At 46.1% G+C, this 26,083-nt stretch overlaps 2 protein-coding genes across 4 annotated transcripts in view; one reads left to right on the forward strand and one right to left on the reverse strand.

Annotated features, from left to right (window-relative positions):
* The window catches only part of EFL1 (elongation factor like GTPase 1), a 33,570-nt gene extending 18,511 nt beyond the window's left edge, over nt 1-15,059 (reverse strand). The window contains exons 1-15 of one of the 2 annotated variants that reach the window (XM_072982283.2): nt 14,969-15,059; nt 13,828-13,935; nt 13,338-13,405; nt 13,125-13,209; nt 12,420-12,553; nt 11,734-11,871; nt 10,477-10,691; nt 10,248-10,371; nt 9,119-9,195; nt 8,363-8,499; nt 7,833-7,955; nt 7,419-7,518; nt 3,308-3,459; nt 2,197-2,375; nt 1,411-1,546 (exon numbers count right to left, since the gene is read on the reverse strand). In XM_072982283.2, the coding sequence (XP_072838384.2) occupies nt 1,411-1,546; nt 2,197-2,375; nt 3,308-3,459; nt 7,419-7,518; nt 7,833-7,955; nt 8,363-8,499; nt 9,119-9,195; nt 10,248-10,371; nt 10,477-10,691; nt 11,734-11,871; nt 12,420-12,553; nt 13,125-13,209; nt 13,338-13,405; nt 13,828-13,918 (1,759 nt within the window). In that variant the 5' untranslated portion in view covers nt 13,919-13,935; nt 14,969-15,059. Of the gene's footprint in view, nt 1-1,410; nt 1,547-2,196; nt 2,376-3,307; nt 3,460-7,418; nt 7,519-7,832; nt 7,956-8,362; nt 8,500-9,118; nt 9,196-10,247; nt 10,372-10,476; nt 10,692-11,733; nt 11,872-12,419; nt 12,554-13,124; nt 13,210-13,337; nt 13,406-13,827; nt 13,958-14,968 lie in introns of those variants that run through there. The other variant, XM_078381149.1, reaches the window with a different exon arrangement.
* A 56-nt stretch (nt 15,060-15,115) lies between these two features.
* Nucleotides 15,116-25,952, forward strand: SAXO2 (stabilizer of axonemal microtubules 2). Of its 2 annotated transcripts, none has more exons than XM_020790181.3 (4): nt 15,116-15,298; nt 20,067-20,246; nt 21,423-21,625; nt 22,643-25,952. In XM_020790181.3, exons 1-4 carry the CDS (start codon nt 15,258-15,260, stop codon nt 23,632-23,634), a joined length of 1,416 nt encoding a protein of 471 aa, XP_020645840.3. In that variant the 5' UTR covers nt 15,116-15,257; the 3' UTR covers nt 23,635-25,952. The 2 variants fall into 2 exon arrangements, with proteins under 2 accessions (XP_020645840.3, XP_078237277.1); XM_078381151.1 differs by lacking the exon at nt 15,116-15,298 and adding an exon at nt 18,600-18,737.
* The last annotated feature ends 131 nt before the right edge of the window (nt 25,953-26,083 follow it).

Here is a 26,083-nt window from a genome sequence, read left to right on the forward strand (position 1 = left end):
GACTCACCCAGTGCATCTGGGTCCCCGGAAGCTGCCCCATAGATTTCTGGACCACAGAAAGATCCTTTCCCCCACTATCTCATGTTGCATGCAAAACAGCGCTGTTTGCAAAAGCAGCCAGAAACATCCACGCTAATTTCCCCGAGAGCCATCGCGATCAATTCTGCGGGAGACTCCCAGATATGGTCTCTTATTATTTTAGATGTCTGTGACTTTATCGTGATTTTACTTGATCACATTTGCATTTTAAACCATCGTGACAGCTTTTAGCCAATACAAGAAACTTGAACATGAACACAGTCCCATGAATCCACCTTTTGAGGTCCCAGAAAATCAGGCTTGGCTAGGATTCCACTTTTAAAGAAGGGCTAAAGGGACAATCTGTATCATTATTACCTTTTGCTTTGGGAATCATTGCGGACACTCCTTCCAACAGCTCTAAGCAACCCAATCACGCTGCTTTCGTCTAGCAGTGTGCCACGCAGAACCATCTTGCGCTGAGATAAAGCATCACAGCATTCCAGGCATAAAAGCACTGACAGATACGGGAGAACGACCAGATGCCAACGAATAAGACTATTTATTCCTTTCTTATGCTATTCCATCTTGGTAATCCTCTCTTTAAATTAATTGTTCTAATTGAAACTGTAATCTGTAATTTTTGTGATTTTATATATTTTTACACTGTTCTGTTTTATTTTGTAAGCCGCCCTGAGTAGACATGGTCTAGAGGGGCGGGGTAAAAATCCAATCAATCAGTCAATCAGTCAATCAGTCAATCAGTCAATCAGTCAATCAGTCAATCAATCAATCAATCAATCAATCAATCAATCAATCAATCAGACTGGGTCGGATAGACTAATCTTTGGGTCCAGAATAAGACTGCTTCATACATGCTAATGGCATTTCAGGTCATGTCCCTGATTCCTCTTATTCAATCACCTGCTAGTCTCTAATGAGGATATTTAATTGATGGCTTTCACTGCTGTTTTGACTGCACATTGTCTCACTAGCAATGTACTTAAGAATTCTGTCACTGTTTTGTCATTACAAGCCATCCTAGGAGCATCTCACCGTCATCCTCATCATCATCACAGAACTTCAAAGCTATAAGGGACCCTAAGGGATCATCAAGTCCAGCCCCTGTCAAGAAGGCACAAAGGGGGAATCAAACTCCCAACCTCTGGCTCTGCGGTCAGAGACCTCCATCCCTGAGCTCTCTAGCAGTTCTTCTACCCGAAGGGTGGTAAGGACGCTTATAAAACAAATAAAACAAAACCCGGTCTTTAGCAATGAAGATGTCACCCACCAACAGAGCAGCTGCAAGCAAGCGTGCTCACAGAACAAGATGTTTATGCAGGATAACACTGGAATAGAGACTAAAGAATTAATGCGTTAAAGCGAGCTCACCCAGAACATTTCCAGCAGGCACCTCCTGCAGTTCCTCCAGCGCTCTTCCCATTAGTAAATAGAGGTCTTCCAAGGTGCAACACGCCAAATGCGGGACCGACGGCAAGTCGTCGCTGGCAGAACATCCCGGAGGAAGCTGAGGCCCAGGAGCAGGGAAAGAAAAGAAAAAAGAGTATTAAATATTGGTTATTCTTTTCTAGAAGAGTTTCCAGCACCTTTGAAAAAACAAAAACACCAACACAAAGCAACAACACCAATACAAAGCAACAGCCATGAACAGGCTGGGGGGGGGGGGGGGCTTTTTCTTAGTTTTCTCTCCAGACTGCAGGAAAAGGAACCCTTGACCGCCTGGCAGTAAAGAAAGGGGAATATTATAGATTCTTTTAATTTTCTTTCATAAATACTTATGAGGCAACAAGCAAGCTCTAATGTGAAAATGATGAGCATCCCTTTTTCTTAATTTAAACATGTTTAATGATAAATATTATTTGGAGAAAATAATATGTTAGGCTTATTTAGGTGTGTGGCCGTTGGTGTGCCCTACAGAGCACCTTGAGCACAGTTGATCTTGTCTAATTTTGGAAGCCAAACACGGTTGGGTCGGGTCAGTCCATGGATGGAGGCGGCTGGGGACAAGCTGGCATCTCCACTCAGGGCTAATAATCCTGCCCTAAACTCTGAACTGTCATGGATACCAGCCAGCCAGAATTCACAAGATTGGGTTGAGGATCTGACCAAAGGGAAAGCAGCTGTCTCTAGAGGCTCTCTTGAATCTTCCCCCTTCACCTTGTGCAAAGATTCGGCAGGGTCGTATTTCGGTCCGAGGACAAAGAGTTTCTGCCCCCTTCTCACGACTCCGCTGAACACCCTCGCAAAGGCCACAAAAACCTCCTTCTGTGCGTCTTCCTGTTTCCCCATCGACAGAGACAGGGTCTCCGTTTGACTGGCAGGCGCCTGATCTTCCCCTAGGAACGGGTCAAGAAAGAAAGAAACATTATTTATATCCCCAACTTGCCATTCTCTGTTCGTGGGCCGGTCATGGCAATGCACAGAACACCGCCGACACCCAGCGGCCGTAATCCATGAGCTGGGATAATAAGGGGGCAGCTCAAGAGGACCCTTGTGCGGGGGAAAAAGAGAGCCATTGCAACATGCAAATACATCGCTTTCTGGAATGGCCCCTTCCTACAAAGGCAACCCCTTCTCACAACCATTGGCTAAAGCCCTCTTTAGCACGACTAACGGCCTTGCCCGCACTGACGTCCGAGCGGCCCGCTGCAAAGGCTCTCCTCCAGCACCACATTTCAAACAAATCATTTTTCCACCTGCCATCTTTCTTCACTCTCCAGCTTTTACACCCCTACGTGGTGACTGGGAAGACAAGAGTGTGGAAGATCTTGGCCTTGGTCCCATCCTGACACTGGATGAACTTTTCCAGTTCCGTCACTGCTCCCCCTTCCTAGTCTCTCCTTCCTTCTGATGTCCTGGCTGTGGTCTCCCCATTGGGGGATGACCGAACCAAGGAATACAAAACGTCCACCATGACAGCCAAAGAGAATGAAGGGTGGTTCGGCTGAAAGGGAGATGATGGCCAACCAGCGGCTTCGCAGATGGGTCTCCCTCTTCCATACGCCCGTCAAATACGTAGGAAGCGGGAAACGCGCTTTTGGACACAAAGGTGGACGAGCTTGAGGGGCAATCTCCTGGCACAGAGAAGGGCGTCTTTTTTCCTGAACAGCCCTTCATCAGAACACCTCCCATGGTTAAATCTACAGAAGCCGCAGTCCAACATACCTAGAGATACGGTGGGAATTGAACTTAAAACAGCAAAACCGAGAGGGATTCCTTTTCAAACATGAAGCAACCCACCTACCATGTCCCCGTGCCTTCCGCCTACCTTTCGCCTCTCCTGTCTCTGGCGCCTGCTCCGCCAAACGTCCTCCAGCCATCTGCTGCACAGATTCAGGACCTTGAAGAGCAGCTAACTTCGCGGCATGCCGTTGCCTTACTAACTCCTTCCTCTCGGCTATTTCTTCCTGGGACAAAGGCCTACAGATAATTTAAAACATCATTAATTTGGGGGGGGGTCTCTTCTGGACACCTGGTGCCAGTACTGCTGGGGTTTTGGGGGGTTGTTGTTTCGTTTGTTTTGTTTTTTTGAAGAGATACTCAAAATAAGCTGGCATTTTTGCCAAATGGGGTTAATCTGAAACACACACACCCCCGTGGGTTGGCGGGTCGGGAATTCCCACTCATGCCTTTAGATGATCTTGGGCAATAAACCCACGAGGTTGACAACGGAGGAACATGCCACTTCACATCTCATCTCACAAGGCAGCGAGTCCTCGGCTGGAATGGTGCACAATCGCAACAAGCTCTCAACTCTTGGGCTTTGTTTCTCAATGGTAGAAAGCATGGCTCAGAGGCATAAGGCCCCAAAGGCCTGTCTACGGGAGCAATATACCACCGGGTATAGAGGAGGATTCTAGAGGCTCCCACCCGGAGCTGACAACGCCAGCCTTGGCAGAAAAAAGATCTAACTCGGCACTAGTCCACTTCGTACGATTGTATGACTGCTGTTGAGAGATTTCCAAAACTCTGTGCAGCCTTTCCATTTGCTACACACCAAACAGCAGCATCATTCAAGGTGTTTTGCCTACCAGACACTTCTGGACAAGAGCAAGCAAGAAACGCATGTCGTGGCAACATAAAAACCTGAAATTCATGCCAACCACCAGCTATTTTTTTATAACATCCATTGTTCGTTTCATTGCTTCACAGCAACTTAATGGAGTTCTCAAACGCTCCCGTCAAAATAAGTTGTAGCATGCTTCCATTTATAATTAACATACAAAGAAATGTTTTAAAATATTCTAACCTTGGCCATTTTTTTTAAATGGCAAACAGGTCAGGAGACTTGCTTTAATAACTGTTTAATTACTGAAAGAGGATCCAGTTCAAAACTGATCCGGTGTGTTTCCAGCTGGATCCGTTCACAGACTGTCCTCCCAGCCGACATAGCCACACTTCAAAACCCTTCAGAAGAGGTGGCTCTTTCTCTCTTCGGATCCCCTGGCCCCATCTTTTCTCTCTTGTCTTCCTTGCCTAAGGAAGGTATGTTGACCTGCAGTCTTATCATGGTGCGCTCCCAAACACTGTCCTGGTCCACTGTGAGATGAAGCTCATGGGGTCAGCATGCAATGCACAAATGCCTCTCCAAAGGCTCAGTGGTTTAGGTCTCTGGCTGCAGAGCCAGTGGTTGGAAGTTCAATTCCCCGCTGTGGCTCCTTGATGGGGCTGGACTTGATGATCCATAAGGTCCTTTCCTGCTCAACCGTTCATTATTGTTATTGCTCAGAAGATAGCAATGAGATCATGGAGAATGACACGCATACACAGAAATGCATGGGTATAACGAAACTTCTCTGGGCCTTTGGCCACTGGAAAGTTGCTAGTTGTGGCCTTGATGTACAAGGAGATCAATAAAACAAGTGTGTCAAAGGAGGAATCACGAACTGGCCTCTGAGCTTAAGGCCCAGAAATGCAAGCAGAAAAAGGAAGCTGGTCTCATGCAGAACCAAAATGGAAAGTTTGCAGTTTCATGGCAAGGTCTTCCTGAACTAGGTCGGCCTTCTGAAAGCGGGAAAGCCAGGGTGCTCCTCCCAGATACGCTGGACCGGGGCTCCCTTCATACCCAGCCAGCAAAGAAGAATGGGCACAGGATGATAGGGAGGGCTTGTTCAGCCCTCCTGGAGAACCTTAAAAGAGCATTCCGTTGGAGAAAGCTGGAGCCGAGAGAAGCACACAAGTCATCTACTAAACGCAGGGCCTTTTCTGTGGTGGCACCAGGGTTATGGAACCAGGCCTCAGAGAAGCCACGCCTGGCCCCCTCCCTCCACTCATTTCGGAAGAAGCTGAAAACCTTACTTTCCAGGGAGGCCCTTCATTTTGTCCCTGGCTGAATGCCTCACCTCCTGTTCCTCTTTATAATGAAAATCTGTTTTAGTGTTACTGGTTTTTTTTTGTGTTATGTTATTGCAATTTAGTGTTGCAATTTAGTGTTATTGTTTTCTGAGTTTTACTTTAACAGCTTGTAAACTGTCCGGAATAGTGCTTTGGCTCTAATGTGGTGGTACATAAGGTAACAAACAAACAAAGTATGTTTTAGGCATCTGTCAAACACCTGCAGCGGAACTGTAAGGATAATTCTCCTTACTTATTTGCAGGATTTGGACCCAGCTTCCCAGCCAAACCCGCTGAAGTGAATCACAAGGCTGTCCTCTGTATTATAACCTAAGCGAGCCACAAATCATCATAACCAGAAGAACAAGGCATTTCTCTAGCCAATGTACAAAGGCGCTTTTGAAATCAACTATTTAACAGCATCAACTAAGGCTGTGCTCCTGAAAATCAGTTTCAAATCCCAGCAGAAAAGGAACACCAGGGAGTGATCGCCATCCTGCACGGCCCAATTACTAGTCACTGTCTTAAAGGAACAATAATAAACATTTTGTCTCGCAAAAATGGGAATTATACATGCTATCGTTTAAAAAAAAAAAACCCACCGCCTGCAATCATTTAAAGTGCTCTCAGAGTACAGCATGCGACGCCTTCGAAGGCAATCTCCTGGATACATAGACTGCAGCGCACTTAACAAAATGAAAAGCTTCAGCTATTAACACTCTCTACCAGAGGCGTCTTTGAAGAGCCCTCGAGATGTAGAGACGCACACTCCACTTAGGCTCTTGAAACTTACTAGAGCAGGCAAGAAAGAGCCAAGGTCGGTACAGATGCTACTGCAGAATGTTTCGCCTATAGACGTCATGCAACACAGTTCTCTCAACCCACGACGGGGAAACCAGGATTCAATGTGAATCCTCTGTGGGGAGATCAAACCTACCTACCATGACAACATATATATGCTGGGGTGAAGTGAGGTCAAAGAGACTGCTCAAGGGTGGACCCAATAGGAACACCAAAACTTGAATCCGCTCAACGCCCTTCTGAACAAAGCCGCCCTTATTCTGCGGCCTCTCCCCCAGGAAGTTCCAAAGAACTCCTGTTCTGGATGAGGCTCCTGACATTTCAGTTTTCCGGTATTGGGTCATTTCCTTCCAGCCTCGGAATCATGCGGCCAGGAAGCAACACATGCCGTAACACAGCCCCACTCTCATAACTTAAATAAATAAATAACGGCACCGTCTGCCCATCAACCATTGCCGATTTGCAAAACCGGTTAAGAAACACACAGCTGTGGCTGCAGGAATATTTCCACCGGTGCTTCAGACAGCCGAAGAACCCCATCTAGCGGCCTAAATACTCAGTACACGTTTAACAGAGACGGGATCCTGACATTTTGAAGGTGGTAACCCTGTTAGTTTGCTGTGTCAAAACCAACCAAGATTCCTACATTAGCCTTACTAACAATTTTTATTCGGCATAAACTTTTGCAGAAGGTAGCCCACTTTCTGACGATATACGACCACAAGATTTATTTATTTATTTAATTTATACCCCGCCCCTCTAGACCATGTCTACTCGGGGCGGCTTTAATTAGGCCCACTAAATAAAAGGTGGGCTGGCAGGCAAGGAAGGACACAATGTTGTATGTTTTCAGGGTCAAAAGACGCATCTAAGTAGAGTAGAAGGGGGAAACCATAGGAAAAGGGGAGCAGGAAGAAACAGAGCAGAACTTACAGGCTCGGACGGAATTTGGTTGCCAATTTAAACTTCTGTAAGGGAGATTGCACAGATTGAACCGGCAAACTATCAACTCATTAACGAAGTGCGGGTTGGGCTCCTAGCTTCACGTACAACCGGGGTGCACATCTGGAAAATGCCACGGGTCCCCCAAGAGTCAGCCTCTTGCTTACCAACCAGCTCTTCTAAGAAAGGGGTCCATTTCCAGGTAAGGGCAGGTGAGCTTGGCCCAGCAAAATGACCGAGGCTGGCTTAAGCACCTCCTGCCCCGGGAGCAAGAAAGGGGCCCGAGGGCACCGAGTCCTCACCTTGGCTTGTTCCGCGGCAACGCCTTCGCGTCCACAGCGAACATTTTGGACACAAAGATGACGACCGGGGCGGCTTCTTCACTGCTGCATTTCAGAAACGCTAAGCAAACACAAAACAGAAGAGGAACGTCTTTTTTCCGAGGTTCGATGAAAGAGGTGCTGGTTTCACAAGCATCTGTCAAGCAACAGGTGAACCGGATCTGGGATGGGAATGTGCACAAGTCGTTTTAAAAGGCCGCTGAGATATAGGGCGCGATTTAGTTTGCAAACAATTGCAGGACATCTTCAGTAACAGAACGGTGCAGTTTCTGGTCTCAAACCTCTCTCTCTCTCCTCTCTGACTAACTAGGTTAGCACTTTAAAATCAGGGTCTCATGAATGAAACCAACCTATGAATTCCAAAGATTTCCTCACCTTCTTTCAGGTCCCGTGTTTCTTGGGGCAGAGAATCAAATATTTTCCCAGCGACGCTCATCAGCTTTTCCACTCTTTCTGCAGGGATGTCAAGAGGACTAGGGAGTTTACGACAGACCATGGCTAAAGCACAGAGCTAAGGATCCAAGCAGAAGCTAGCTCTCCCTTCCTTGGGAGATGAAAACGGAAGGCTTAGGTAAGAGGTGGTGTAGAAAACACGGGAGACAAGCACAGTGGTTCACAACCTTGGGCAACCCAGGGTTTCTTGGACTGCAACTCCCAGAAGCCTTCACTCCCAGCTGTGCTGCCCAGGGTTTCTGGGGGTATTTAGAAATAGCAACACACCCTTTGACCAAGAGCCTCTCCTGAACAAGCACCTGGAAGCCTAGGCAAGGAGATAATAATGAAACAAGCAGGAAACTGTTCAGGATGACAAACACAGTTATCCTCTCCTCAATCAGACTGTTTTCTGCTTGATAAAACACTGTAAATGACTAGCAAAACTGAAGTTACTTTTCCATTAAGGATACAGAGAACCGCTTCGGATATAGGCAGCCACTGACTACATATGGCGTTCAGTTGCACCTTCGGATCCGTGTGGCGCAACTCACGGGTGCCGATTTTCAAGCCGAGGGAGGTAACTATTTTTTCAATTTTCTCCTTGTCTCTGCAAAAAAAAGCACACATCCATCCATGCACAGTCAGAGTGTTCCATCTGATCCCCGATCAATTCCAGCCCATCTGTCTTAAAACAGCAGGGCTTCTGGCTCTGTTCTCTTGGTGGGTGCAGCAGCACCAGGAAAGTAAACTTTAGGGAGGGGGATTTTCGGAATTAATGGTCTGCCTCTTCCATAATTCAGCAGGAACCTCCCGGGGGGGAAGTTACAGGGCGGAGAGCCATCAAGCCAGCAGGAGGTAGAGCATCCCTCTTCCCTCCGGGGTGCTCGGGTCACGACTGTGCAACCTTAGAAAAATGCAAAACTAGAGCACCGAGGGAGTCATGAGGATTCCCTGAGACACACATGGGGGACGGGTTCCGAGGCAGGTGTACAGAACTGGGGGGGTCTTGTTAATTCCAAAAATTCCATCTCTTGTAGATTCCTTGCTTCATCCAACAGGCAACCAACCCCGAGCCCCACATTATTGCCCACCCTGTTTCTGATGGAAATGAAGGAGTATGGAAAACTGGACCGATATACAAGGGGGAGAAGCAACCAGCCCACTGCTGATTCCCCCACCGCCTCCCCTGCCAAAATGCCCGTCCGCCCGGGATCTTTCCCGATTACCTTTTCATTACCGCTTCATACAGGCTCCAGATGTTCTCCAGGACCAGCTGCACAAACAAAGGCTTCTTTCCTTTTGACTGGGAGAAAACGATGGGTTAGGGTGATGCAGAGACACTGGCCACACACAAGGGAGGGCTTGATTCAGACCATCCTCAGCTGCAGCACCTGCCTGTGTGGGAGGCATTCCAGAACAACACAAAACCCAACTCCCCTTTACTAACCCTTCAAAACAGCCATAATCCTGTCTTTGGCTTGTGCTGGCCAAAGGGAAAATATGCAAGCCTTACCAGCCAACCGCTCTGCCTACGGAAGGAGGGGCTGGCTAGCCTCCTGGCTCCATCAGGGGTGAGTGGCAATCAGCTACCAAGACTTGGGTGGTTACACTTATGCAAGTGTAAATTAGCAAAAGGATTGTGGCCACTGAGTATGAAGTACCACAGCCAAACCAGTTAATAGGGGATGATAAGTCCTGGGAGGTGTGGATTATGTTTGTCAGGTGGACTTGCTGCCCGCTGCAGTTCACAGGCCATCGGGCATCTTCTCAAACCAGGGGTTCCACAGACTCAGCATCCTAAACGTGCCCTCTAAGTCTTGATTCGGGCTTGACGGTTTCAATTCAGGCACCCTACAAAAGGCTGCAATCTAGCTGAGCATCAGCTATGCATGGTGAACGTAGCTAATCAGAGCTTGGAAGTGTCATCTTTTTTTGCACCAGTTGGGGGGAATTCTGGGCGTTATGGTCCAAATAAAGAACTTTTCGAAGCTCTTGAGTCAGGCACATCTGCCATCAGATGGCTCGTGCCCATTTTGGTGGTACCCTCTTGACACTGCAGGTCGGGAGGGAAACCTATTCACCGACCCGGTTTCCAAGCGAGCAACCCTCTCTATCACAGCGGGCAGAGCCAAACACATGATCTCTGTCTTCAGTACAGAATCCAGGACTCCATGTGCAGCCCCAGCAAAAGGATCTTGTTGTCGGTCCTTCTGCATCTCGTTTTCCACAGTAAGTTCTTTGGGGCAGGGATCTATCCAGCCATGACACTGTAGCAAGTTCTATGCATGCTAAGAATGTCCCCCCACACACATCATCAACAGCAGGGTTTTACACAGGTGAACTCAGCAACAATACCTGGTCGGCCTTCATTATTTTCTTGGCTTTTGTGTTCAGATAGTAATCCCCCCATAGTGTCTTCAGCAGCACCGAAGCTTTGATTCCAATCTTCTGGCTGTATAGCTTAGCAAAATGCTCGATGCTAGGAAACAAGCAAAAACATGTGGTTTTTTTTTTCCTTTTAAAAAGCTCAGCTACTTTAGCAAAAACATCTAACCGGATTACCGATAAGCACCCACAAACTCACCCAAAGCCCCAGCCATCAATGGCACTGGCGAAAACCACATTGCCTTGGTCAGGAGAAAAGTACAGGTGGGAATCATCGGTGCATTCCAAGCCGGCACTCCAGTCGTAAACTTGGTCGCCCTGCACGGCACCGGGTGTGACCTGGGCTTCCACCTCTTTCTCAGCTCTTTCTTCTAGGACTTTAGACGTGAAGAGCGTGGCAGTGATTGCGTTCACCTAGAAATACTGTCCTTCAATTCATTGTCCTTATTTCACCCCAGCTTTTCATTATGCAGAATCTAAGGGCAGCTTAAATCAAAATCCCGCCCTCCAAAACAATGGTTGAATTAAAATATAAGATATGCTCTAGAATGAGTCAAACCACAGCTCTGTCATAATTTAAAAAAAAAAAAAACACCAACTAATCCAGCAACCGAAGGGCAGGTGCTATCCTTCAACCTCAAAATCCCTCCGGAAACAGAAACGTGTGTCATCCTCAAAATAATGTCAGCAAGGCTGGGGAACTTAAATCCCATGGAGGGTGCCGCCACTAAGGAGGCATTGACTGGTTCGGCTCCACACAGGATTGACAGCAAAGCTACGGCAGGGGATGCAAAACTGGTAGGAAGGAGAAAATAGGAAGAAAGAAACCACAAAGAGCCAAATCCCAGGTTCTGTTACATGTCCTTTTACCTGCTGATTTCTCCCCTCCACCTACAGCCTTTTTTTTTTTCTGCATTAGTTTACCCTTTGACAGCTCTGGCTTTTGTTTGCTCTGCTGGAATCAACTAAAAGCCAAATCCATTTAAAAAAATTAGAACTATCACCCCTCTGCTTAAAACCGAACATGCGTTTTCTCTGTAATGGGAGCTACTTTTCATGAACTAAACCACCGCTCATGTGACTTGCCGTAGAGCAGGAAAGTATCCTTGAAGCAGACCCTTTAACAGGATTAAGGTTAAACCTAGCAATTTGACATGAAAACTAGTGAGGCACTGCTGATGTTTGAGAACTGATAAGAATGGGTTCCCAGTGACAGTCACCCCAGGATCATCATCAACTGCTTTTGCATCTGGTTTAAGATTTTTGTATGCAAGTGCTTTTGTGTCTAGTTTAAGATCCTGAAATTCAAAGGAATTTCTCTACAGTCCTTTGCAAAGCAACACGGAAGTCCATGGTTTATTTGCTACCTTCTTCACTCGACACATAAGACAACACTGCAAGTCACCAACACTGATTTCCCAGAATGGTGATCCAGCCACCTAGAAGTCTCTCTTACCTGTTCCAAGATATTCTTAAGGTGAGAATAAGCCTCCTGTGGCGTGAGCTTGAGTTCCAATATGAGACGATCTATTTTATTAATGACCAGGACCGGGCAAATATTTTCAAGCCAAGCCTGCCTCAAAACAGCGTGTGTCTAGCAGAAAGGAAAGCACACATGTTGACGTAAAGTTAACAAACAGAAAATAGCAAGTACAGCTTACTTAACTTTCACCTTCTTTGAATACATAATCCAATGAGATCGAGTTACAAAGTAGCACTGGAACTTTCTATTTACCCCTCCGTTCTTGCATGTAAACATCTCCCATTCAAAACATTGTTTCAGCAGTACGTACCACCATCATCAGCTCAAAACAAAGCCAGATTTGCTTGGGAACCTTGACTAACATTTGAGGATTTTCTTCTTGAAAATCTACTTCATTGACACCCACGAGTTGTGGGTGTCCAACCAGTCTCCCCAGCACAATATGGATCTGCACCCTTCCTTATTGGATATTCTGCATGTCATGTTAAAAACTATATTATCTTCCTGTTTTGCACATTAACACCCATTCCATTTTAAAGACTGATTTATTCCACCTATCAGCTGCCCCTTCTTTTGTCTCTGTAGAACATTTAGGAACATCAAGGAATATTTTAGTTCATCCCCTCCCCATTGGAAAGATGTTTCCCCACCCAAGTCACCTGGGGGCAGACTCCCTCCACAGCATCGACCACAATGATGCAGCCATCACAGAGTCTAACGGCAGTGGAAACTTCTGATGAAAAGTCCACATGACCCGGAGAGTCTATTAGGTTGATAAGATATTCCTGACCACCTAGAAACAAAGAAAATGTGAGTGGAAATGATCATCTAGAAGAGTGGTTTCAAAACTCTGTTCTTGGACTACAACTCCCAGGGATCCTGGCCAGCATAGCCAGCAGCGAAAGCTTCTGGGAGTCTGAGTTCAAGAATATTCACGGGATCCAAGAACAACAGCAACAACAATGAAAGTTTTTAAAAACTTTATGCTTTCCCTTCTCCTCCGAACATGAAGGGGAAAACATCAAACCTGAGACCCTGATGACTTTTTGTTTAGCATCCTACATAAACTAGTGCTTATACTAGGTGACATAATATTTAAAAACTACGGTACAAACCTGTTGTACAACGCCACCTGCACAACAGGAATGATGTCACCGGCAGCAACAAATTGCCCCTAATTAAAGAGTCCCTGCTTTGATTTTGGGGCGTGCACAGGATTCCAGACACTGGTATGCATTTTATATTCCATCAGTCAAAGTCTTTGAACCTCCTGAAGGCACTACCTTTCAATCAGAGCATTCCACAAACTTATTACAAAATTTAAGAGAACAACCACTTCTCCAGAGTGTCTTAGACCACATTACCTTCTCCAAACTGCAGTGAAATAGCACTCGATTTCATAGTAATTCCTCGAATTTGCTCATCTTCTCGGCTATCCATGTACCTCAACTATACAAACAGGGAGAATGGAAAGCAGCCGATCTATATTCGCAGTTTAGATACTTTTAAGTATGAAAAAAAATTAAGAAGAAAAACAATAAAGGACAAAAAAAAAACTGGAAGGGATGAAGTCGTACCTTTCCTGCTAGTCTACTGGAAATGATCCCATTACTAGAAATAAGGCAGTCAGCTAAAGTTGTCTTCCCTGATGGAAAGGGATGGGGAAAGAAAGACAAAATAATAATACAGAATAAGCACTTAGGATGAAAAATTAACCAGTATAAAATAATAATAATCTTAGAATTGCAGAGCTGTAAGGGACCCTATAGATCATAAAGTCCAACCTCCCTCAAGGAGGCATACCGTGGAGGAAATCTAATTCCCAAACTCCGGGTCCGCAACCAGAAACCTAACCACTAAGCATTTTTCAAAAAAAGTTTGTTTTAATATTGTAAACCCCCAGGTTCTCTATTGAAGAGAAAAGCAGGGTATAAATATCTTAAATAAATAGATGGTAAATAAAGCATGTATAAGGCAAGCAATAATATAGGCGAAGGAAAGAAAGCTTCAACAGAAGATGCCACTAAGGTATCTATTGCTGTTCAAAGCGCAGTATGCTATTCTTACCATGGTCCACATGCGCTAGGATACAAATATTTCTTATATAGGCAGTACTTCTCTGAAGCTCAGATGTCTTTTTCACACTGGCAAGAACCATGGCTTAATGTTGCTGTGCTGTAAGAGAAAGCATTTCATAGTGAGGAAAGAATATTTCAGGAACCTGCAAGATTGTACATAAACATTAAGGGAGAGAAGATGAACACAGCTTGAGCCATGAACAGAAAGAGGCAGTTAAGACAAGGCGGCTGGCTCTCCTTTCTTGTCCTCCAATTAAAATATGATTTATTTATTTTTTAGGGGGCATCTCTTAGAACAGTATTAATTGGACGGCAATACAAGGCACACCATCCTGAAAACAAACACACACACACACACACACACACACACACACACACACACACACACACACACACACACACACACACACACACACACACACACACACACACACACACACACACACACACACACACACACACACACACACACACCATCTTGTCTGATTTGGGAAGCCATCTTTTCACAAATGGGGGAAATCATTTTAAACTAGCAGCCCACCACAGACTTTTGTCATTTAGTCACCCAGTAATTAGCAGGAACAAGAGGATCCTGTCATTTAAGTCCTGGTTCTAATTGGAGAGCTGCAATCCTGGAGCAGGCACAACCACACTTGGAAGACCAGAGGTTTTACTGCCGGGGTTTCGTTTACAAATATAAGCAGGATTTAGTTTCCACGAGGCTGAAGGACACAAAGCTTTACACGAGAGTCACAACGTTTACTCATTCCTTTAATATCTGAATCATCCTCTCTGTTTTAAGTTTGCCTCTCGCTCTTTCCTTTCCTAGGCTGCCCCTCTGGCCAAGGGCCCCCTCTGTAATTAAGTTAAGTTTCATTCAAGCGACTCTCCTGAGGGGCAACTCCCACCCAGGGAGAATGAAATATATTTAAATTTAAATTAAAATCAAATTTCATTCAAGGGAGCCCCCGGAGGGCTCCCGCGCCTTCCGCTCCATTCGGCCTCACGACGACCCTGCGAGGTAGGCCAGGCTTGGAGAGGAAGACCCCCTCCCCTCCCCTCCCCTCCCCTCCCCTCCCTTTGCCCAAAGGAAGCATGGCTTCCCCACCCCAGCACCCCCACACACACACCTGCTGCTGCGGCTGAGGCTGCTCCTACCGGAAGTCCGTCTCTTCCGCCTTCCAGGACGGGAAAGAGGCTGCGTGCCCTTAACTCCGCCCACTTCTAAGGCTGGGGTACGGAAGCCGGGAGGAGGAGGAGGAGGAGGAGGAGGGCGGAGCCTGCGGCGGCCAGCGCGTCCTGTCGCGGCGAGAGCGCGTGGAGGCGGGGCGCCGTTGCTAAGCGACGGGGCGCTTCCCTGGTTGCCCAGCAACCGGAGAGGAGGAGGAGGAAGAGGACGGAGCCGCCGAGGACGGGAGGATGAAGGCGCCTGAGTGCCTCTGTCAGATTTGCACCTGCGGGTAAGGGAGGCCCGTGGAGGGGGGGCGGAAAGAAAGGGGGGGCAGGTGGCTTCTTGAGAGGAAACCGAAGGGGCCGTTCACACGTGACGCCGCTCCCTGCACGGGTGTTCGCAGGACACGGGGGCTTTGGGGCTGGAGGAAGGGAGGGAGGCCGGGAGCCGGCTCCCAACCCTCAGCCCTTGGCGGCGGGGGGGGCTGGGGGCCGTTGAGGGACCGCCTCGGCCTACCTCGCAGGGAGGTTGTGCAGGGGGAGGGGAGGGAGAAAGCGGGAAGGGGAGAGGGGAGGGGTGCCTCGCCTGTGGGCTTCTTCACCCTCCTGCGGAAAAAAAGGGGCTCCCAAAGATCGCCTCTGGGGTAGGGTGTTGTCGGGTTTTTTGGGGGGGACTACAACTCCCAGAATCCCCCCAGCCAGTATTCAAGCTGGGGGGATTCTGGGAGTTGTAGTCCAGCAGGTGACCTCTCGGAGGGCTGGCCTTTTACCTCTTGGCCACTGAGAACTGGGAAGCCCAGAATTCGCATCCCTCTCCTGAGGAGGCCAAGGTCAGGTTTCGGAGGAGAGATTTCCAAAGGACGGAGGAGCGGAAGATCCAGGGGTTGGACTTGATGGCCTTCGAGGTTCCCTTCCAGCTCCGTTCTCCAGCGGTTAGTCTGTGAAGGAAAGAAAGGCTGAAATGCCACACCCACACCCAGCCTCTTGCCATAATTCCATTATCTACATGTAATACTTATTGGCTTATACCCGGTAGTTTCCATGTGTATATTTTGAAAAATGCACACCAAATGCTAAGGTGTATTAATATCCAGCTTGGTCCTAAGAACCATTCAGGGTTATTCTTATGTATTGTAAATATAAACCTTTGAGGGTGCATAAGCAGCATATTTCTTAAACTTATAATAGCTAAGCAGTATCCAGATTCCTCTTTGCTCTGGTCTCTACGCTCCTAGTACTCTTGTAGTACTAGGTAGTATAGAGACTGGAGCAAAGATGATTCCAAATACCACTCAGAAAATGTATGTACTCTTGTAGCACTCTACCAAATACAGTTGCAGTACTAGGTGTAGTCCTGTCGTAATACTAGGTATTGAGCGTCTCACTTTGAGGTAAGCAAATCCTTCCAAACAGGGCTTGACAGTCAGGCACCACAAGCTGTGAATCTACTTCAGGGTCCCAAAGGTACCCTAATCTTGTTTTCTAACCCCCAACACCTTACTTTCCTGTCTCCCATGAAAGGGCTAACTGCTTTTGGAAGCAAAGAGGCATATTAAAAAAAAATAGTTTGGGAGCCAGGATGGGAGTAAGTTCTTCAAAGTCAAAAGACATTGTGGTGCCAGCTTAAGTGGCTCTTTGGATCCTGCCCAATAGAAACACTGGCAAGCATGGCTTTGGAAGTGGCAAAGCTGCTTCCAGCCAAACTGATCTGTTTCCAGTTTCTGCGCGGGAACACTGTCGAATCACAGCCCTCGGAAACATGCCTGCAAACAAGCTGGTTTATAAAACATGCTGGTTTATAAAACAAACATAGCTGACAATTTTGTGGTCAGTCATAGAATCTCAGGCGCATATTGATTTAAGCAGTGAAGTGGGTTTGCTTTGCTTTTGCAACAGCATGTTTCCGAGAAAGGACTTGTTGTGTGAGTCTTGTTACCTGGGGAGCCCAGCCATACACACAGAAAGGTTTACTAAGAAGAAAAGAAACAATGGAGGGGGGGATGCGTGCATTTCCTTCTCCTCCTCTTTTTTCTTTTTGGAGAACAAGGTCTCTCCTTTCATTCAAAATCCTAAAAAGCATTTAGAGGAGAGCGGATGAAAATGGAGAGTGCAACAAGTTGGCTTTTGTCCATGACAAGTCCCTTGTGCACAATCTATTGGGAGGGGATTTCTTCAGCTGATGGTTTTCCGTGGGAGCATCCAGGACCCAAACACTAAATGCTAACATACTGACATTCTTCTAGTATTGTGGGAACAGTAAAATGATACAGTTTGTTCACAGAACAGAAGGCTTGGCCCAATTTGGAAGAGGGACCTTGTTTTTCAAACCAAACCCAAAATAAAAAATGGTCCTGTGATAGCATTTGTGGGGTGTAAATGCTGGGTGCCTTACAGTGCTCTTGGGGATAAAAAAATCTCCTGCTGCCTTCAAAGTAACGCATTTTGAACTTCAACCAAGGGTCAATTGCAGCTCTGCATGGGGTGTTTCTGTAAACAGATGGAAACATGTAGTTTAAAGCCAAGCCTTTGTGAGCTGCAGAACTAGCTTGCATTTAGGGCAATGTCTTGGTGCTTACATGCACAATGGGCACCCTGACAGAAATTGCAGGGGGGGCGTGCGCACATGCCTTTTGTGCTTCCAGAAACACAGAGCACTCCAAGCCAACTTCCGAGAGCTCTCTTCCTCTACGAACATAAGACAGTGCATATAAAAGGACTGGCTCTCTTTATTCGGCCTAGTAAATCAATATCGGTGGCCTTCTTGCAGTCATGTCCCTATTACACTCGCTGTCCTGCATTTTCTCAGAAGCCTCTTACCTGAAGAGGAGAGACAGGATAGTACTCCCTGGGAGTAGATGTAATCAGTAGGGGCTCAGACGGACAGCACACAATGCATATGCCTTAGGAAATTACTGAGGAAGTGGACTTGATCCACAAACCCTCCAACTAAAATTAGTCCTTAAGGTGCCAGAATGTTCTTGTCTTCTTTGTGTTTTATCCTTCTTTTGTTTTTTTCCTGATAACTTGATGGAATTAAGTACTGGAGTAGAGCACGCTCAAACATTCATATGTACAAATACATTCTGGTTTTCAACGAAATCTAGAAGTGATTCTTAGGAAAAGCCTAGTTTATTTGCAAGGGTGTACCCAAACTGGTTAACAAGTTCAACAGCCCTGAAAAGAACAATAAGGTAGATCTTTTCCGTTGTGCAAGTACTCTCTGCCTTGTTTCTTGTGTGAAATCTGATCGCCGCAAGTGATTAGTTGAATGTTTTCAGGTATGCATTAAAGCTAAATTAGAGTATTTTATATTTAAAATCTCAAATAGAGTTTAAATGTTAGAGTAAGATGCGCTTTTTCTGGAAAATCTTAATCTGTTGAGCCTAGCATCATATGTATCCAAAGAAAGACATGAAACCAAGTGAGTGAATTTGTCACTTTCGAAATACTCCAGATTTTAGACCGCTGGGAGAAAGGAGAGCCACGTCAGATCTTAGAAGTTCAAGCTAAAGCTCAGATCTAGCCTTCTAAAACTGCTTTCAGAGGAAGGTTTGACACAATATGTAAAAGTAAAAGAGAGGAAGGAAGAGAAGGAGAAAGAGGAGGGAGAAAGAGAGAGGAAGCGGGCAGGATGATGGCGGGTTGACCTTCTGATAACATAATTCGTCACATCTGAAACCATAAATCATCCTTTGACAAGTCCAGGAGAACCAGCAACCAGAGACGGAGGTGAGAGACTCTTTTGATTGCAGAATGTTCCAATGTCTAGGCATGTAGTCAGTGGTTGATGTACTTCCTCGAAAGTAACTGTGGAGAAGTTGCAAAAGGTAACAGAAGGAACGTTGTTGTCAAGGCATAGCAGCAAGTGATCGATTAATGTAAGGCCCTTTCCCAGGGGCCACCTTTGCCAACTCTGTGCCTTAAAGATCCCTTGGGCTCCTGCTTCGCAAAGGCAAAGAGAAACGGCCCAGGCCCGGGAGGAGCCGAGGCCGCTTTCTCCGGCAGCCTCAGCACGGCCTCCACAAACTGCTGAAGCCCTCGGTCCTCCCTAATTGCACCTAGGGAGACCCTTCCACACAAAGGCTACGACCCGTGTGGTGAACTTAGCAGAGGAGGAATGAACCAGGGAGTGAGGAAAGGTCACCCTCGCTCAGCCGGAAAGCCCACTCCTGTCCGTCTCAAGAGGGACTGACCCTCACATCATATTCTTTTGGGAATAAAACAATGCCGGGGCCCTGAGTTCCTTCATGAATGATCAGGATTAAAGAAAGAAAGGTGATTTCCTGTGTAGGGCCGTGGATAGAGTAGTAGACGAGGAATCTGGAGAATGGAGTTTGAATCCCCACTCAGCCATGGAAACTGACTGGGAAAGTGGAACTGGTAAAAACCACTCCTTAAATAACTCACTTACCTTGAAGGCCCTCTTAGGGTTGCTGTGAGTTGTTTCCCACTTGACGGGACAGAATACACACACAGAGAGAGAAAGGAAACTACTGTAGTGATATATATAAAAATCCCCATCCTTTCACTAGGGGCTCCAGAGGTCCCACCTTGTTCCTGCCTTTCTAGTTTCTGGCAAAGGCATCTGTTGAAAGGAAGGGTTTGTGTCTGTGTGTGTGAGAGAGAGGGAGATGCAATTTGTATTTCTTTATCCACTGGTTTTAACAGGGGGAATTCAACCTTCTCTGATCTGTCAGTTTCTGTTCCTTCGTACAGAGGATTAAAGCACTGGTCAACCCCTCAATTTAAATGATGCCATTTCTCTTTTTTGAAACTCTGCTGAATGTCCACAGGAGATATTTTGTAACTATAAATTTTGTTGACTTTCTCCAAGAGAGTCTTTGCTTGTCAACATAAGGGAGACAGGATCATAAAAGACGTAGAAACTGTTACAAAGTACATATGTACCCTTTTCACAAACACTACAGTTTTTACAGGAGCAATTTGTTACCTCTATGTAGTTTATAAACATGAGGATTTTTTTACTTTGTAGATTCTGTGTCTTATCTCTGATTAATGTTACAGTATTTTAATTTTGCTACTGTTGCTGACTCACAGGCGTCATCATTGCCCTCACAATCCCACGAGGATCTATGATCATGGCGGAGAAACGAGCCTCATGACGGAATATGTAGATAAATTCCCTCTCTACGGAGATGTCCGGCCAGCCCAGAGCCTCAAGCCCAAGCAGGAATATCAGCCCTATGGAGGGAAAATGGAAAGCATCACAACTTTCAAGTAAATATCCTGTAGTCATAGATGGATGCTGGGGGGGGGGATCCCCAGGGGTCAGGGTGCAAGGAGAGATGATTGAAGTTTCGATTTGGGGCAAGCACCAGCCGTTGGAATGGTCAGGGCGCAACGAGGCACTCGTTTCATTAAAAGTGGTGTGTACTGATGAAACGTCATGATTGGTATTAGGTACAGATAAAACCTGTGTGCGTGAAATAATAGTCTAAAGGGGGGAAAGGAGCATTTTATTTGTTATGAAAAATGCTTGCTTATAACATAATTCCCCTGGAAAAGACCCTGATGTTGGGAAAGTGTGAAGGCAAGAGGAGAAGGGGAGGACAGAGGACGAGATGGCTGGACAGGGTCATCGAAGCGACCAACATGAATTGGACCCAACTCCAGAGGGGGGGGAAGATAGGAGGGCCTGGCGTGGGGTCACGAAGACACGACTGAACAACTAAACAACAACAACATAACATAATTCAGTAGGTTACATATTAGAAAATAAACCCAAATTGGTAGGCATTTGCCAGAAAAAATGCTGAGACTGCTGTTTCCAAAATTCCAAAGTTACACGTATTTTATTCTATTTCGGGAGCATCTTCTGGCCATTCATGTGCTCTGGGGCCTTCCTCGGGGGAATTTTACACATCTAATGAGATCTTGGTTAGAGCGTCAAGAGCAAAACACCCCAAAGGCTGGTTATTTCTTCTTGAGACTTGAGCAGAGATCTTGTCCAATTTTCCCCCAAGGAAGGCCCCAGAACCTACAAATGGCAAAATATATTGAAATACATAAATTTGGCCCTCTCTCGTTTCTTTCTGTCATCTCAAAAGACCATCCAGCTGTGTACAAAGAGAGAAAGGGAATTGCCATCATGCCACCTGATGTCTGAAAGTATTCCTGGGTACTCAAATTAAAAATAATTAGTGGACTTTCCTTCCCCCCCCCCCCCGGCCCCCATCTTCTCCACTATTCGTCAGGCTCACCATGTTGATGAATCCTAAGGTTTAATCTCCCAGACAGATCAGTAGCAATTGCAGCAGGAATTCTGTAGTGTCTGGCACAAGGATTCAGGAGGGCTTTTGAAGAGTTTATTCTCTCTCCTTCTTTCTTTTTTATTTTGGTCAATTTATTGTCACGGCTGTTGGCTTTTTGAGTGCTGAGCTTTCTTTTCTTCAGGTCTGACTACCTTCCATATGACGTGACCAGTCGCCCGGTTCGGGTGCAAGAGGAATACAAACCCGCAGCCGGGGAGATTGATCTGGGTACCACTTACCGGAGAGATTATAACGCCCTCAAAGTACAACCCGTCATCCTGGTAAAGCCGATCGAGAGGAAGTACGTCAGAGGAGGCAAACTGGACACCATACCCACTTACCAAGGTAATAAGAGGCCTGTGACATTTACTGCCCCCCCTCTCCGTTGCCACACTGGCCTGCCAGTTGCATCCTCCTGCCGATGTCCTTGGACTCCCTTTCCCATCTGCCTGAGTCAGCCTTGCCAGAGGTCAGCCATGCTGGGTGTTGTCATTCAGCAACATTGGGAAGGTCACACAAGTTAGACCCCCCTGCTTCCCAATTACTAGGCAGTCAGTCTCTGGATTCTCTCTCATGAAGTCTGTTTAATAAAGGGTGCAAATGTCTTCAGTGTGACCAACAAGGCCTGAGAGAAAACCTCACACCAGGCTGGTCTCCTGCTCTGAATCAATGCTTATCTATGTTTCTATCAACCTTTAAAAAAAAAAAAAGATTCCTGTTCATTCAGTGAGGGGGTTTAGGGTTGTACCTTAAATGTAATTTAATACCTGTTCCCTCTTGCGGAAATGGGAAAAGTCACCTTTTAAAAAAAAATTAAACATCCATCTATCCATCTAAGTCCGTCCTGTTGGCCCAGAAAGCAACTTTTCCCATCCATCTCAGCCCACGTCCAGATGACTTCTTGGAACTGGATTTGATTGTGTGTTTCAGAAATTGCTAAAGCAAAATTCTTAGTGCCTGCCTCAAGCAACCAAAGCCAGAATTTACTGAGGGAGGTCATACAATGGGGCAGAACTGATAATGGGTTTAAAGCATGACTATTCCCTTTTATGTTTATGGATCCCAGCGGTTGCTGGGCATGAAGTACCTGTTTCTAAGTACCATCAATAACAGCTTTGGGTTACACCCGATTTTAGTCCCAAGCAGAGCAGACCCATTGAAATGAACAGAACTTGTTGGTCAGCATTCGTGTAAAAACCATTAGCGTCAACGGGCTCTACTTCAGTTGAGTCTCAGGTTGAATTTTGTTGATCCCTGTTGGCACGTGGATCTGGGAATCAGTTGATCTACCCACAGGCCACGGGCATAGCACACTAGCAACTCTGTCAGTACCTGTTATTAAATGCTAGCTTTGTTTTCAAGCTGATTACAGGGCCTGGGAAATTCAAAGAAGGGAACCCTATAAAGTAGAGAACACCTACCATCCTCCAACGGAAAAGTTTGGAAACAGCACGACCTTCCAGGATGCTTTCGTCCCCAGGGAATTCACCCTCCAAAAAAGCTTTAAGCCGACGGTAACAACCAGGCTTTCAGACCAACCTTTTACCAGCATTACAAGTCATCGCAGTGATTATGTTCCTCACCAACTGGAAGCCAAACCAAAACGCCTGGTGGAAGAATATAAGCCCAACAGCCAACCGTTTGAAAACACAACCACCCACCGGTGTGATTTCAGAGGGCTTGTTAGCGAACTCCCCAAAAGCTTCAAGCCTGAGCAGACTAGAGTGGAATCGAAAGCCCATTTTGAGGGGAGCACTGAGTTCCGCGACCATTTTCAGCCGTGGGCGGTTTCCTTACCTGAGGTCCGCAAAGAGAAAGAGTACGTCCCACCCACGGGGAGCATGGATTTGAACACCACCAGCCACCTGGATTATATTCAACACAGCATCCACCCAGTTGTCCTCATGAAGCCGTTGGACAAGAGCCGGAGAAACAAGGCCCCCTTTGAAGGAAGGACGACCATGAGGGACGCCTTTCAAGCCTGGGACACCTGTCGGCCAGAAATCGTCAAGAAGACCCAGGAAATTTCAAAGCCGTCCGGGAAATTTGATGGCATGACCACTTTCAGAGCTCATTATGTACCGTACAATGTAGCCCCGCAGAAGAGCTGGAAACCTCCAAAGGTGGCCGTGGCAAACTCAGCCCCTTTTGAAAACAAAACCATGTACCGTACAGAATATACCCCGAAGAAAGTAGAGATCTGTCCAGCAACCTATACGTCTCCTCCAGGATACGTCTACGTCAGCACCGATTCTCGTGGACACAAATTCTTCCGCAGAGTTACACCAGGTGCCCAGTCAGTTGTCCCGGCCAATGGTAATCATGTTCCAAAAGAAATAGCCGTCATGTCATAGCTCCTATTTCTAGTTGGCTGGCTCATAAGCATGCTGAGAAGTATCAGGGAGCAGGCAAACAACGACAGGAGCCCTCAACATTCTAAATCACACAGATTTTATTTTCTTTTTAATGGAGATCTGAAAAAAATTCTAAACGCTTACTGGATTAGCAGTGAAAACTAGGGTGTGTAATGTGTGTCAGTATATCAATGGAATCTGTTGCCTTTAAATGAATCAGGAGGCGTGTGTTCATTTTAACATGGTGGTCATTTCCAGCTGTTACAGGAAAATTCATTTCCCTGTAAAGACCGCTGAATTCTATGATTTAAATGTGATGATACCTATTTTAAATCAACTTATCCTAGCCCACTTCCTAGTAACATGCTCAGAAAAGCAGGCATAGCTGTATAAGAGCTCACGGATTAATTCCTGGCATTTTCACTTCAAGAATCTCGTATAGCAGGATCCATTTCAAGGGTCTTATGTTTCCTGAGATGCTGGAGAGGAACTGTCTGTCACACACACACACAGCTCGAGTGGGCTGCTTCCATACAAAAATGCAGAAAAACGTCTGGGTTGGCTGCTGCATGGAGCCAACATCACTAAACCTGATGATGATGTAGGAGTCCAGCCGTTTACACGAAAGGCAGTGAAATGTCTAAATTAAATACCCAACATTTCTTATTTGGAGGCAATAATGTCTTTCCTTTGGCCAGGGCCAAAGAAGATTTTTCTCAGGTTATTTCAGAAAGCCAGCTAAAATTTATACAGTCAAATATGTTTTTCTCTTACTCCCTTTGGAATGCTTTGTTACATCTCATATAACATAACAGCCTTTCCCCCAGTGGTTGTGAAAGGGCCAGTGACCCATTTTTTATTTGCTTTGGGATGTAGTTTAAATTCTGGTGAAGGTGCCACCTCTAGGTATATGTGTCAACCAGTGGGTTACACACAAAAAGACCATTGATAGATGGCTGTTGAAAGGTGAAGCAAGCGGTGATAGGGCATCTCTTTATAGTGGCAGTGAATCCTTCTGTTGATGAACTGGAAGAAGGGAAAGACGTCTTATTTCTCACAGGCTTTTAGATTCTCAGGAATCTTACCCAACAGTGACTCAGGGAAGAGTCAAATGATGTTTACATTTGGCTTGCTCTTTTTTGGGGGGGGACCTCCACATTTTTCATCTGTTTTGGGAGGCTTTCTTTGCCCACTTCAGATCTCATAGCCCTAGATGTTCTTTAGGTACAAACGCCTTGAAACTGTGTTTTGAGTCATCTACCCTTTTAAAAGTCTGTCTGTACATCACATTGACTTGCCGTGGCTGAGAAAAGGCTTCTCGGGGGGCTGCAGCCAGAATCCAGCTGTGTCCTTTTGCTGCCTTCTGCTGCTTATGGGAGAACCTGCATTCTCCCGTCCCTGTGTGCTGGGAAGTCCTTTGGAGTGGGGAGGGGCCTGCGGCAGGAGAGGAAGGGGAGGGGAATCCTGGTTCTTTGGGAGTTTGATGCAAAGGGGCACAACAACATTGTGATTTGGCCCAGTTGTACAATGTATTGTGAAACCAGCCCTGTTCAGCTTTGTCACAATTTGTGTGCAACTGAAGGCCAGAGTAGATACATTTATTTGCGAATTTCCTCAACTATTTGTATACTGCTTTTAAAGCGTAATGGTCTTCCCTTGGATGGACAGTGGAGTTACAGGCAGGTGTAGTGCCCCTGTCCCTGTTCTCGGTGCGGTCCAGTTTATCCAGCCACGGCATCAGCCCATTCCTGGCTGTGTTCTTCTGGACCCTAGTGGCAACGGGTAGGAGGGTGCGGCACAGATGTTTTCCCCATGTCCCCTTTCCCCAGTCCGCTGGGGGAAGCCCACTGCAGATTATATTTATCCATTTTACCTTGAAAAAATAAGTAAATCCTACATTATACCTTGACAAAGCTGTACCTCAAGAGGACGATTTCAGCTGTGAGTCAAGTCTGTTAATCAGGTCTTAGGTTTGAGGAGCGTTCAGTATGGGGAGAAGTGTGAACACTTGATTGCATCTTATCTCTTTGTGTGAGTTTCACCTTGCACCCGTTATTTTAGGAAAATCATTTTAAAACTGAAGCGTCATGTAATCTCACAGACTGTATCCCGCAAATCATCCATTCAGAAACTGTGTTCAAGGAATATCTAAAATGGACAAGAAGAATATTCTGAACATCTGGGAAGGTTTGTTTTGTTTTTCCATGTGGTGCCCTAAACATCCCGAAGGAGCACAGAACCTTTCTTCTTCTTCTTTGTCTTATGCAAGTTTCATGTTTTAAAAATGTGGGAAATCAAATTAAAAACGTTTAATTCATCTTAATGGTTTATTGAAGTTTATTAAAGGCTGCAGCTAGATTAAGGGCAGGACTTCCTCCTACAGAGAAGCCCCATTCTTCTAGCGCAGGAATGTACGTCTGGTTGTTTGAATTCAAAGAGAGGTGCAGAT

Source organism: Pogona vitticeps, chromosome 12 (assembly GCF_051106095.1).
Source record: "Pogona vitticeps strain Pit_001003342236 chromosome 12, PviZW2.1, whole genome shotgun sequence".
In the NCBI taxonomy this organism is placed as follows: Eukaryota; Metazoa; Chordata; class Lepidosauria; order Squamata; family Agamidae; genus Pogona; species Pogona vitticeps.

Bases quoted from the DNA above. Each gene is read 5' to 3' on its own strand.
- SAXO2 (XM_020790181.3), top strand. From the start codon at position 15,258: ATGAAGGCGCCTGAGTGCCTCTGTCAGATTTGCACCTGCGG. The intron at 15,299-20,066 runs GTAAGGGAGGCC...GCTGACTCACAG, and splicing joins TGTCAGATTTGCACCTGCGG to GCGTCATCATTGCCCTCACA. The intron at 21,626-22,642 runs GTAATAAGAGGC...TTTGTTTTCAAG, and splicing joins CACCATACCCACTTACCAAG to CTGATTACAGGGCCTGGGAA.